Genomic DNA, 13,788 nt, shown 5'->3' with positions numbered 1-13,788 from the left:
ATTTCTCGATAAGGACAGCCAGTGAAAAAATTGAGCAGATGGCAAAGGAATGAAAAAATTCTCACTCCAAGAAAGTGTGTGCGCGCGCAATACGTATATGTGTGGCAGCAATGCTTTTGATGGTGTTCTACTCCTTAAAATTAATGCAGACTTCCTTTTAGCATATGAAATAATTAATGAAAAAATTATCTTTCCCCCTATCTAGTTTATTATGGTAATAGGTAGGTGTGACTTCTGGTAAAAGTTAAACAAAGATTTCTCGGTTACTGTCTTTCTCTTTGCTATGCCCAGGTACTTTTTGTGTTGACATTTGAGCGTTCCTATGAAGCAGTCATACTAAAGTTTTAATAATGGCTGTAAGTTATTGTCTTGAATTACTCAGAATCAAGGACAGTAGCTAGTGTAATTTCATTAATGTTACATAGCCATGGAAGCCTGAATAAAATGATTTTGTGGCCCATTTCTGATGGTATATCAGTGTATCATAAACTTACAAACCAACTGAATGTTTTAGTACATCTAATAAACATAAAACACATCATCTTATAAACAGTTGTTTCCTTTTCAGTGTGTTTCTAAATAAAGAAATCTATGAATTTTTCTCAAAGGGAGTAAGAATTGGAAACCATTCTAGGAGGTGTGCACCTCGAGGACAGAATAGTAAACCATATCAATGTTTTGGGGTGCTCCATTATATGTATATTTATGTTTTATATATCAAGTATTAGCACTTAATTTCTGTTACCAGTAACATCATTATAAAATACAACGATAAATATTCTCAAATATTTTTTTCTATAAAAATTGAGAGAGCGTTTCCTTCTTTTCAGGATATTTTAAATACCGTCATAAAACACTGCCCATCTTGCTTTTTCTTCTTGGGTTTACCTGGTTTTACAATGCTGATAGGAGACTTCATCACAGCTGCAGCCAGAATCCTTAGTACAGACATGTTGGAGGTGAGTATGACAATGCTCAACATCCAAGTTCCCAGGAGAGTGCACAGTCGCTAACAAGGTTCAGATTTCTCTACTCTAACAGGTGTTGACTCATTAGTGCAATGTGAAACTGGGCTCTCAGGGCAGATACCATGGCAGCTGATGTGTGAAATTGTAGGATAAGGTGACACTAGTATTGCAAAGGTGTTTCATCAAAAGGCCAAAATGTGAGAAATCATATCCTCACTAATATTGCAGCACATTTACACACTAAAAGCAAGACTTGGGTTTCAGAATCTCATTAGCTTTCTACAAGAAATGAATATTGAAAACACAAAGCTTTCTCATAACAAATGCAGATTTTCCTACATTTTATAAGGGTTAATAGCAATGTGAACCAGATACCATCAAATCTAATTTAAAAAATTTAATAAAATACAAAACTATTACTGGTAGGCGAAAATAAGTTTAAAAGTCTGACAAGCCTGCAAAAGCAAGGAGAACTTGTGCGTAAGAATGGGACATCAGAACAAGGGTGTTCTTTCTCTGTGTTTGTGAGTAGTGTAATTATTGATGTTTTTATGCACAGTAACTTTAGATTGTTGTGTAGAGGTATGTTAGCTGCATAGGCACAGAGTATGAGTTAAGGAAGAAGAAAGATCACCTGCTCTTTTTTTCAGCAGAATTCAAATGGTGAAACATTTTGCCCCTAGCTATCCATAAACTGAGTTTTTTGGTGATCCTTGGATTTACAGCCATCAGTTTTAGTTTACTTTTTGTCAATTTTGTACAGTTCTCACAAAAATTAACCAACCTGATTATTGATCAAAAGCTTGCAGAGCTAGTAAGTGCTGCAGAACACCTTGTAAATATGTAAAAGAATTTTTTTTTAAAAATCCTTCCTCTGACAAAACACTTGTAGGGCACAAACCATTTTATATTTGCTATGCAATATTTTTATTTGAAAGATTACTAAATATGCAGAATTAATTGATATACTTAAGGCACATATATCTATTTGCCCTTCGTTTTCTTGGACAGTTTAATTGGAATAGAGCTTTACATAAGAAACATTTTGTGGTATACCTGGTCTATTTATATGGTCTACTCTAGTGTATGCTCTATGCTCTCCTTCCAGTGTCATGCTATCAGTGTTACTATAAATGCTGAATTTCCATTCAAGACCCATGCACACCTCTTGTGTGAGTATGTGGGGAGGTTGGTTGGTTTGGTTGATTGGTTTTGCAGCCATAACTATGACACTTGGATATTGCAACAATGGGCATGTTATAAAAACACATAGCTCTTGGTGCTGAAAGCTCATATATGAGGTTGGAGCCATCTGTATCAAGGAAGCTCCACATGGGTGCAGGATTATACCCACGCATATGAACTTTCTCGATCAGGCCACAGATGGAAATATTAGATTAGAGAGCAAAATTAATACCTAAAATGTAGGCTGACATTTTCCATGCTTGACCCTGACCTAAGAGCAATTTTTGTTAACCTGTACCAAATTTGATTTAAATTTGGTTCTGTAACACTGCAGTTCAAATGCAAAGAAAGTTTATGTAAAGAATATTTACATTAAATTATTTTGCATAAAAAACCCCATAACAAATAGAAGCATTACTGTTTTCTATATTATTAAAATTGTTTTATAGTGTGCCATAAATATCTACACTACTGTACAAAATACATTACACCAGAAACGCTGACTATCAAAGACATAGCAAAAATTGCGAATAAATTGAACAGAAGTGAGGATGGATGTGAAGAGGCTGGAGAGCAGAAACAAGATAGGAAGGATTTCTAGAAGAAACTGATTTTAAGGAAGCACTTGGAGGAGGAAGGGAGAGGATGCATTTGTTAGGCAAGACATTCCAAGCATGAAAGAGTGCAAAGCAGAGTGGAAAAATTAGGGGAGCATTTGGAGGACACTAGAGAGTAGAGATGGGGTGTAGAAAGAAACTTGGAGCAAGGTAGCACAGGCCCTTTCCAAGTAAAGTACTTAAATTTATAATAGTGGAGTGCTTCAGGGAGAATTTGGTTGGTCATAGGCGCATGAGAGTAACCTAAATTAAGCACCTGAAGAGGGAGGAATGCAGAGAGGTAGTAAGTGGGGAGTTGTTGGAGAAGAGAGAGGTTATAGTAACCAAAATAAGAGGTCCAAAGCACAGACTTCTTAATTAAGTTACAGTTAGGGCACTGAGATACCATGTTGATGAGAACTGCCTAAAAAACTACAGTCAGATAGGTGGGTAGGTATAGCTAGATTTAGAGATTGTAAATATGTATCAATTTATAGGTTGAGCTCAAATTATAAACATCAGTAACTACCAACATATATGCCAAATGTATCAGATAACTAGGTTAAGAGAAACATTTAGTAAATAATTTCCCCCCCTTATCCTAGAGAGAGAGAAAGTAAGAATATTTAAAAATTTCAAACTCAAATATTTAAAGATAAATCTGATATTTATCTTTCTCTGTTTACCTGGGCATTCCAAGTATATCAATAGGCTTCTAATTTTTAATTGTATAGTCACTTTTAGCATCCAGTGCATGTGAGTCTAATTTTCAAACATTGGATCCAAATTCTACAATTAGATGCTCAAATCGGCAGATAGGCACATAAAACAGACATTTATATGTTTAGCTGTGTGTTTTAAGCTTCCAAATATGGGATTTGAACAGCCTATTTAGGCATTTATGTATGAAAATTAGGCTCCCCAAATCGTAGAAAAGATCTCATTTTAGATCAGTATGTTAATGTCCATTTTTAAAAGGAGAGGCTCATGTTTTGGAGTTAATGGAGTAAAACTAAATGCAGTATTTTATTTGTAATGCATGCAGCGTAATAATTTATGCACAATTTGCTATTGATATGATACTGCATGAAAGTATCTAGCATTTTGAGCACTTCCATATCACTTGGTTGAGAGAAATAATTAAAGCTAGCAAAGGTTTTAATGACTCTATCGTTGGTTCAGCAAGCACAGTACACATCTTGTAGTTTCTGATTACAGTGTAACCTCAGAGTTACGAACACCTCGGGAGTGGAGGTTGTTCGTAACTCTGAACAAAACATTCTAGTTCTTTCAAAAGTGTACCACTGAACATTGACTTCGTTCAGCTTTGAAATTTTACTATGCAGAAGAAAAATGCTGCTTTCTCTTTATTTTTTTAGTAGTTTACTTTTAACACAGTACTGTAATGTATTTGCTTTTTTTTGGCAGGGGTGGGGGGCTCTGCTGCTGCTTCATTGTGTATTTCCAGTTCCAAATGAGGTGTGTGGTTGTTGCCTGGTCAGTTCGTAACTCTGGTGTTCGTAACTCTGAGGTTCTACTGTATTACACGTATATTTGAATTGATTCCAAGTAGCACAGATAGCCCCAGAATGGTGAAGCTACAGAATTATCCAGAAGAGTTGGCAATAAAGCATTGTGCATGAACAACAGATGAGGATCAATGAAAATTTAACCCTGAGGTGGGATGTAATGGCCTAATTTCCAAGAGTGGTCAGTGCAGTCAGTTGGAGAGCTAGATCCTACAGAAGCAGTTGCTTGCCTCTTCTTGCCAAACTACTGACCCTAAAGACCATCTGAAAATGGAAATAGGAGGAAACAATGGGAGGAACAATATGTATCATAATAAAACCAAAACTTTATGCTGAGTATGCAAAGGTAATGCCTGATTACTATTGAGGGTATAGTTTATTGTACAAATTCAGCAAAAAAAGAGCAGAAGAGAAATGTGATCAAGTACAAAGAACTTTGAGTCTCTTTGATGATGTTACACAGTATCACCATTCTTTAAAATGTTCTTTTTATAGCTTATTGGAAAAAATAACATATATTATGTTTGTATTTTTTCCTTTAGGCCCCTCGGTCAGAAGCTCATACCATTCTTGGTTCTCTTGTTTGCTTTCCAAATATCTACCAAGAAATCCCTCTATTACAACCCATCAGTGAAGCTGATGAAATCATCGCAGGAGCTGCAGATGTCAAAGTAAAGTAAAATTATATTAGTTAATTCTTATCTAATCTAGTGAAGTTTTACATTTGGTTAAATAATTTGATTATTTTTATCATGCATTAAAGAAATGATCATACATTAATTGATAAGTGATACTTTCTTAATTTTACAGACCATTTTTAGCAATGAACTAAAAATATAGTGTAAATGTTTCAACTTGTGAAGTTAATTTTTTCATTTAAAGGAGAGAGAACTAGCTAAAATCAGGTGCTGTTCATTTGTGTCAGTCAAATCATTTAAATCTCAAATTATAAAAAAGCTATTTATTTTTATTATGATGTAGTGTATCTGTTCCTTAGATATAAGTACATCATTGACAGACGGGGCTATGCACAATATTTGTTTTTCATGTTATATTAAAGTATGAAACAATGTACATTTACTGGAGAGAGAAATCAGTTTTGCTCTGATGTGTTTTCTTAGAGCATTAATTTCAATGGGACTCCATAGGAGAGTAACTGTACACATGGGTATAATGTTTTTCAGTATGGGGGCCTTGTTTTAAACAAGTGATAAAATGTTTAATTTACGCTGAAGTCAGCCCTAGTGGTAAAGATTGCACAAAAGCCATGAGATACAGTGCCACAGTAATATACTGGGGAATTTGGGTAAAGATGTAGGAGAATCTTCAAATGCCAAGTAGGGAACTTCAGGTGGTGGGAAGAGGAGAAGGACCACCCTCCCACACACCCCCTCCTTGACACCTGGTGTCATATTCTTGCATTCTCCACCGGATATGAATTGGGCTTGATAGAGTTATGAGAAATATTAAAATGAACCAAGTTAGGGTTCAGAGTAGTAGCCGTGTTAGTCTGTATTCGCAAAAAGAAAAGGAGTACTTGTGGCACCTGAGAGACTAACCAATTTATTTGAGCATAAGCTTTTGTGAGCTACAGCTCACTTCATCGGATGCATTCTGTGGAAAATACAGTGAGGAGATTTATATACACACAGAACATGAAAAAATGGGTGTTATCATACACACTGTAAGGAAAGTGATCACTTAAGATGAGCTATTACCCGCAGGAGAGCGGGGGGCTCGGGCGGGGAGAAGAAAACCTTTTGTAGTGATACTCAACGTGGGCCATTTCCAGCATCTACTTGCGCTATATTGATGACATCTTCATCATCTGGACCCATGGAAAAGAAGCCCTTGAGGAATTCCACCATGATTTGAACAGTTTCCATCCCACCATCAACCTCAGCCTGGGCCAGTCCACAAAAGAGATCCACTTCCTGGACACTACAGTGCTAATAACCGATGGTCACATAAACACCACCCTATACCGGAAACCTACTGACCGCTGTTCCTACCTACATGCCTCCAGCTTTCACCCAGACCACACCACATGATCCATCGTCTACAGCCAAGCTCTACGATGCAACCGCGTTTGCTCCAACCCCTCAGACAGAGACAAACACCTACAAGATCTCTATCAGGCATTCTTACAACTACAGTTGAAGTGAGGAAACAAATTGACAGAGCCAGAAGAGTACCCAGAAGTCACCTACTACAGGACAGGCCCAACAAAGAAAATAACAGAACGCCACTAGCAGTCACCTTCAGCCCCCAACTAAAACCTCTCCAACGCATCATCAAGGATTTACAACCTATCCTGAAGGATGACCAATCACTCTCACAAATCTTGGGAGACAGGCCAGTCCTTGCCTACAGACAGCCCCCCAACCTGAAGCAAATACTCACCAGCAACCACACAACAGAACCACTAACCCAGGAACGTATCCTTGCAACAAAGCCCGTTGCCAACTGTGTCCACATATCTATTCAGGGGACACCATCATAGGGCCTAATCACATCAGCCACACTATCAGAGGCTCCTTCACCTGCACATCTACCAATGTGATATATGCCATCATATGTCAGCAATGCCCCTCTGTCATGTACATTGGTCAAACTGGACAGTCTCTACGTAAAAGAATAAATGGACACAAATCAGACATCAAGAATTATAACATTCATAAACCAATCGGAGAACACTTCAGTCTCTCTGGTCACTTGATTACAGACCTAAAAGTGGCAATTCTTGAACAAAAAGACTTCAAAAACAGACTCCAATGAGAGACTGCTGAATTGGAATTAATTTGCAAACTGGATACAATTAACTTAGGCTTGAATAGAGACTGGGAGTGGATGGGTCATTACACAAAGTAAAACTATTTCCCCATGTTTATTTCCCACCCCCCACTGTTCCTCAGAAGTTCTTGTTAACTGCTGGAAATGGCCCACCTTGGTTATCACTACAAAAGGTCCCCCCCACCCCCACACACACACTCTCCTGCTGGTAATAGCTCATCTTAAGTGATCACTCTCCTTACAGTGTGTATGATAACACCCATTTTTTCATGTTCTGTGTGTATATAAATCTCCTCATTGTATTTTCCACAGAATGCATCCGATGAAGTGAGCTGTAGCTCACAAAAGCTTATGCTCAAATAAATTGGTTAGTCTCTCAGGTGCCACAAGTACTCCTTTTCTTTTTGCAAATTAGGGTTGAGTCCTTTTCTGAACTAAATAAAGTAGGCCAAAATTTTCAGACTTGTCTGCTTAGAACTGAGACACCCTAGGGCTGGATTCACAAAAGGGCTTAGGTGCCTAACTGCTAAGTCTGACAAAACTGGGTTTCACAAACCCCGCTGCTCAGCTGCCTCCGAACACTGTATAGACACCTAAACTCACTCTGCGCCTAAATTTTTTCAGCAAAAGTTCCTGTGCGCCTATAGAAAAGGAGTACTTGTGGCACCTTAGAGACTAACCAATTTATTTGAGCATGAGCTTTCGTGAGCTACAGCTCCGATGAAGTGAGCTGTAGCTCATGAAAGCTCATGCTCAAATAAATTGGTTAGTCTGTAAGGTGCCACAAGTACTCCTTTTCTTTTTGCGAATACAGACTAACACGGCTGTTACTCTGAAACCTGTCATTGTGCGCCTATGTTTCTGCCTCTGCTCATGCACACTGCCGCCCCATGCCAGCCATCTGGATGCCTAGTCCCAGAGCAATGTACCAACAGTGAGAAGATAGGCATTTCTCTGCCTAATTAACTTGCAAGGCCCAGTGTGGAAGGGGGTTTCTGAGCGCACTTACCAGAATGAGCCCCCATGGACAGACTTATACAAAGTGGCTGGGGGAGGGAGGACCCTCCTCATAACATTGAGCCCAGTGTTTAGAGTACTCACCTGTGTTGTGGGAGACCTCTGGTTCAAATCCCCTACATCTGAGGTAGAGAAGGGATTTAACAGGTACCTGTAACCTCTCAGGTGAGTGCTCTAGGCTATGGGATATTCTAATGTGGGGCTACCTCAGGCTTTCCTCTTGAAGATGTTCCACTGTGAATAAATAGTGAAAGAATAGTTGGGCCAGAGGGAGAGCGAGAGAAAATATGAGAATGACTCTGTAGCCTGGGGATTAGCCACCGGAGGTGGGAGACCCAGGATCTAGTACCCCTGCTCCAATGACTTCTTAAAATTATTTATCCACAGTGGAACAGCTCCAACAGCAGAGACTGAGGGAGCACCACATAAGAATATCCCAGATCTCTCGCCTGAGAGATGGCAGATCCCTGTTCAAATTCCATCTACTCTTCAGGTGGAGTGGGGCTTGAACCGGGATTACCCTAAGCACTGGGCTAAAAGTTAGGAGGGAGCGTCTCCTCTGAACCTCCCTTCATCCCCCTCTTATTGCAAAAACAGCATAGGTGCCTAATGCCAAGAGAGGGTTTGCATCTGATAATCCCAAGAAGATGGGAAGGTGCCTCCCTCCAGACTGGGTTTATGCACCAAACTCCCTCAGCAGGAGGGGCTTAGGACTCATCCCTCATCTTGGCATCTCCCATTGGGTAGCTTGGGTGGGGAGCTGCCTAGCATGCTGGCTTTTGTGAACCCCATTCTGAGTCACCTGTCTCTCCCTATTCATTGTATAGGGAGTCTAGGCCTGAACTCAGGCTTTGTGAATCCCAGCAATTTTCTAGGCACCTAGAGGTTAGGCGTGGAGACGCTCAGCATCACCACATCTACATTTCTTTGTGTATCTATCCCATAAATCCCTAGTTAGGCTATTAAAAGTGACTTTGACTTTTCAGACATGCTGAGCACTCCCAATGAGACCAGTGGGTGCTCAGCAATTCTGAAAATCAGCTGACTTCAATTTGGATGCCGATGTTTAATTGTAGGTACTTAGAGTCATCCACCCAATTTTATAAATGTTGGCTGTAACCAATATGGCTCTCACTTTTTCTAAGGGATATTTGTTTCATATCATATTTTGACAAGAGTGTACTGAGACTACCAAATTTATTTCACTTGTGACTCAGTCCAAATTAAATGTCTAACACACTTGAATTAATAGAGAAGTAATCTGTTTGTGGAAAAAAGTGTTTATTCTAATGAATTTTATTGTTTTAGTGTTACCTCATAAATATTCTGTTGAAGAATGCCACAGATGAGCCCAGTGAAACTGCAAGGTAAAATCCTGAATGAAAGAGAAAATACTGTGGAGTCTTAAGATGGCAAATTGAAACAGAAATAAGTTTGTGTGAAAGGGCTGTACTTTTTGGAGGCCATTCAACTTGAACAGTATTAAAAACAATAGGTTGGATGACAATGTTTTGGGGGATAGTTGAAACTGAGTGTGTTGTAAAGTTTTTTAAACGGATTAGACTGAAACTTCTTGTAAAAGAATATTATATTCTTGTGGGTGCTTTTTATTACTATTATTTCATCTATCTGTAAACAGGTAACTATGTCCATGGTTCCCTTTTTGAACTTTTGTTTTGTAGCACAGACAGTGGAGCCAAATTTTGCTCTCAATCGCAGTGTAAGGAAGACCAGAATTTGGACTGTTAGCCCACATACATACCTTGAAGCTTTGTCTTTTTTGATTTTGTATTCATTCATAGATTCCAAGGCCAGAAGGGACCATTTTGATCATCTGGTCTGACCTCCTGTATAACATAGGCCATAGAACTTCCCCAAAATAATTCCTAGAGCGTATCAGAAAAACATCCAATTTTGATTTTAAAATATCCACTGATGGAGAATCCCCTACGACACTTGATAAATTGTTCCAATCATTTAGTACTCTCACCGATAAAAATTTACTCCTTATTTCCACACTGAATGTGTCTGTCTAACTTCAACTTTCAGTTGCTGGATTGTGTTACTCCGTTCTGTACTAGATTTAAGAGTCCATTATATAATATTTGTTCTGCATATAGATACATATAGACTGTAATCAAGTCACCCCTTAACCTTCTCGTTGTTAAGCTAAATAAATTGAGTCTATCACTACAACTCATGTTTTCAAATCCTTACTTTAAAAAAAAAACGTATATGTAAAAGAAAACCAAAAGTTTCTTTTTAACCTTTATTTTCCCTTTTCAACTATTAGTTTTAATAAAATCTGTCCTATGCATTTTCTTACTAAAAAGGTTAATCTGATAGACAAAGCACATCATCCTGAATAATGTAAAAAGCAGGTAAACAGTATGGCATCCACTCTAAGATATTTTCATCGTGTCTTGCTGGATGTCAAATGTATTTACATGTGTCTTGACAACTTTGAAGGATACAAGGCAGGGGTAATCAATTGTTTTTTGTCAAGGTCCAGACTTCTTGCTCAAGGTATATTCAAGGTCTAGACTCCAGAGAAAATAATACAACAATAAAAACAATGATGATAATAATAATTAAATAAAAAGGTTTTGTGGTCCATTCAAAAGTATTTGACCATCTGGGTTTGGCCTGCGGTCCATTTGTTGACTGCCCATGTTACAAGGTATGCAGTTTTCAGAGTGGTAGCCGTGTTAGTCTGTATCAGCAAAAAGAACGAGGAGGACTTGTGGCACCTTAAAGACTAAATTGATTTGGGCATAAGCCTTCGTGGGCTAAAACCCACTTCATCAGATGCATGCAGTGGAAAATACAGTAGGAGGATATATATATTCGGAGAACATGAAAAAATGGGGGTTGCCATACCAGCCCATAACGAGACTAATCAATTAAGGTGGACTATCATCAGGAGAAAAAACCTTTTGTAGTGATAATCAGGATGGCCCATTTCAAACAGTTGACAAGAAGGTATGAGTAACAGTGGGGGGGAAAATAGCATGGGGAAGTAGGTTTTAGTTTGTGTAATGGCCCATCCATTCCCAGTCTTTATTCAAGCCTAATTTAATGGTGTCCAGTTACCCAGGTTATTAAAGAGACAAGGTGGGGGACCATTCAGGGTAAAATGGCCCGTTAACATCCGTCCAGTCATAGGGGGTAAAGGAAGGGGGTGAGGAAGTCAGTTGTGGGAGTGGTGGTGTTAGCTGCTTTCTTTCCCCCCTATGACTGGAACGGTGTTCATGAGCCACTTCACCTTGCAGGTCCATTTGAAATATGTACTAACTACTTATGCTAAACAATCAGTGCCACCTTCTATTTAGCTGTGACGCTGAATACCTTTCCCAGCCCTGAAGAAGAGCTCTGTGTAAGCTTGTCTCTCTCACCAACAGAAGTTGGTCCAACAAGAGATGTTACCTCACCCACTTTGTCTCTCTAATATCCTGGGACCAACATGGCTACAGCAACATTGTATATAGTTTTGAAGGAGGCATTTGAATCCATCAGATCTATTTCTAGATATTCAAAATCTGCATATTTTTAACATGCTATTAGTTACGTGAAACATTTAATTAAAAGTCAGAAAATACACGGAGTAGATCATAGCTATAAACAAGAGCTTGCCACCTGTTTTGGGAGAAGGTTCTTTTAAGGATTCTAAATTAAAAGAAATGCTAAACTTTACATGTAAACAATCAAGACTGTGATACCAGACAAAGAAAGAAGTTAAAAAAAAATTCCTGTGGGTGCTGTTTTTTGCCACTGAAGTCAATGGGAGTTTTATCCTGGACTTCAGTGGCAGCAGGATCAGACCTAATATATTTTAATGCAATATACAGTTCTTTTACAAATAATTTTTGTAATCACAAGGGCCCAATCTTGCAAGCATGAGCACACTACATCCTTGATGATTTGTCCTGAGAAGGCAAGGTTGAACATGGGGTGAGAGTTGGAAAGGTCTTTCTCACTCAATGTTGGGTTTTTCAAGAATGAGCTTTTTTCAGGTAAGTTGGCAGGGTTGCTATCTGAAGGGGAGACTTAGTCACCAAGATGAATAAAAAGATGTTTTCCATTGATGAAGACATCCTTTTAGGAGTTGATTTTTTTGAATGGGTGAGTCATATGCCATGATATAAATAGATCTATATTCACTATATAATAATGTGAAAGAGAAGTGTGTGTGTCTCATCTAGGAAATGTTTATTTGGTTAATGTATTACTAGGGTTTTATTGGAGGAGTCTTTACTGGAGCAATATTTCCATTATTAGTGAGAACATTGGTTTTCCCCAACCAGGAAGTTCATGGATCATTTTTGTAGACAGTGGTTTATATATTCCTAAGGGCTTCCAAAGGTTACTTTTGCACAGTCAGATGGGTTGGCTGGAAAGTTGGAAAAAATAGCAAACAACTTGATTTTAAAAATAAAACAACTCCAAGCCAACTCAAAGGTTCAATACTATTGTTAAAATAGTGCAATACAACTCATAATACTTTAGGAGGATCACCAGTTTAGAAAGTTGTGGATAAAAGTCTCACAGCATCTAACAAGCTTCTTGAGCCAAAGACAGTTAATCCTGGGGTAGTTACAGAAGAGCTATATTTCAAGAGGCTAGGGGCATGGCTACACTTGCAGATGTAGAGCACTTTGAGTTAAACCCGCCTTTGGAGAGTGCAGTAGGGAAAGCGCTGCAGTCTGTCCACACTGACAGGAACAAGCATACTGGCATGGCCACATCTGCAGCTCTTGCAGTGGCATTGGGAGTGGTGCATTATGGGCAGCTATCCCACAGAGCACCTCTTCCCATTCTGGCGCTGTGGCTTATGGGAAGGGGGCGGGGGGTGCGGGGCATTCTGTGTCCTGTCCCAACACCCCATGATGCATCGGTTCACATCCCAGCAATCTCTGTGCTTCTGTCCACATTTGGTGCCATCTTTCAACATTTTTTGTGCTGCGTGCTCTGTCTTCCCTTTCGGTCTGCGGGAATGGAGCCCGAACTGCTGAGGAGTATGCTAACGAGTCTCGCTAGCACGTCACGTTTGGCAGTCGAGTTATTCCTTATGAACCAAAATGACAGTGAGGGATCCAATGATGATATTGACTTGAGTAATGCATATGACATGAGATTGCTTGTGGCATTCACAGACATGCTCACCGCTTTTGGGCTCGGGAAACAAGCACTGAGTGGTGGGATCACATCGTCATGCATGTCTGGGATGATGAGCAGTGGCTGCAGAACTTTCAGATGAGAAAAGCCACTTTCATGGGACTGTGTGAGGAACTCGCCCCCACCCTGCGGCACAAGGACATGAGATTGAGAGCTGCCCTGACGTTGGAGAAGCAGGTGGCTATTGCAATCTGGAAGCTGGCAACTCCAGACAGCTACCGATCAGTCGCTAACCAGTTTGGAGTGGGGAAGTTGACTGTTGGAATCGTGTTGATGCAAGTTTGCAGGGCCATTAATTGCATCCTGCTCAGAAGAACTGTGACTCTGGGTAGCGTGCAGGACATTGTGGATGGCTTTGCACAAATGGGTTTCCCTAACTGCGGAGGGGCGATAGATGGCACACACATTCCAATTCTGGCACCAGCCCACCTAGCCTCCGAGTATGTTAATTGGAAGGGGTATTTCTCTATGGTTCTCTAGGTGCTTGTGGATCACCGTGGGCGTTTCATTGACATTAACGCAGGC

At 39.5% G+C, this 13,788-nt stretch overlaps 1 protein-coding gene across 12 annotated transcripts in view; it reads left to right on the top strand.

Moving 5' to 3' along the window:
• The window catches only part of RALGAPA2 (Ral GTPase activating protein catalytic subunit alpha 2), a 306,774-nt gene that overhangs the window by 136,160 nt on the left and 156,826 nt on the right, over nt 1-13,788 (top strand). For all 12 annotated transcript variants that reach the window (XR_012158343.1, XR_012158341.1, XR_012158342.1 and 9 more), the window contains 3 exons: nt 831-959; nt 4,821-4,949; nt 9,397-9,455. Coding sequence is in view for 9 of the 12 variants with exons in the window: in XM_073339773.1 (XP_073195874.1) it covers nt 831-959; nt 4,821-4,949; nt 9,397-9,455 (317 nt within the window). In the remaining 3 variants the exon portion in view is untranslated. The remainder of the gene's footprint in view (nt 1-830; nt 960-4,820; nt 4,950-9,396; nt 9,456-13,788) is intronic.

The sequence above is a fragment of the Lepidochelys kempii genome, chromosome 3, assembly GCF_965140265.1.
Source record: "Lepidochelys kempii isolate rLepKem1 chromosome 3, rLepKem1.hap2, whole genome shotgun sequence".
NCBI lineage: Eukaryota > Metazoa > Chordata > Testudines > Cheloniidae > Lepidochelys > Lepidochelys kempii.
The sequence above is the reverse complement of the archived record's forward strand: the minus strand, read 5'-3'. Positions and strand labels throughout refer to the sequence as shown.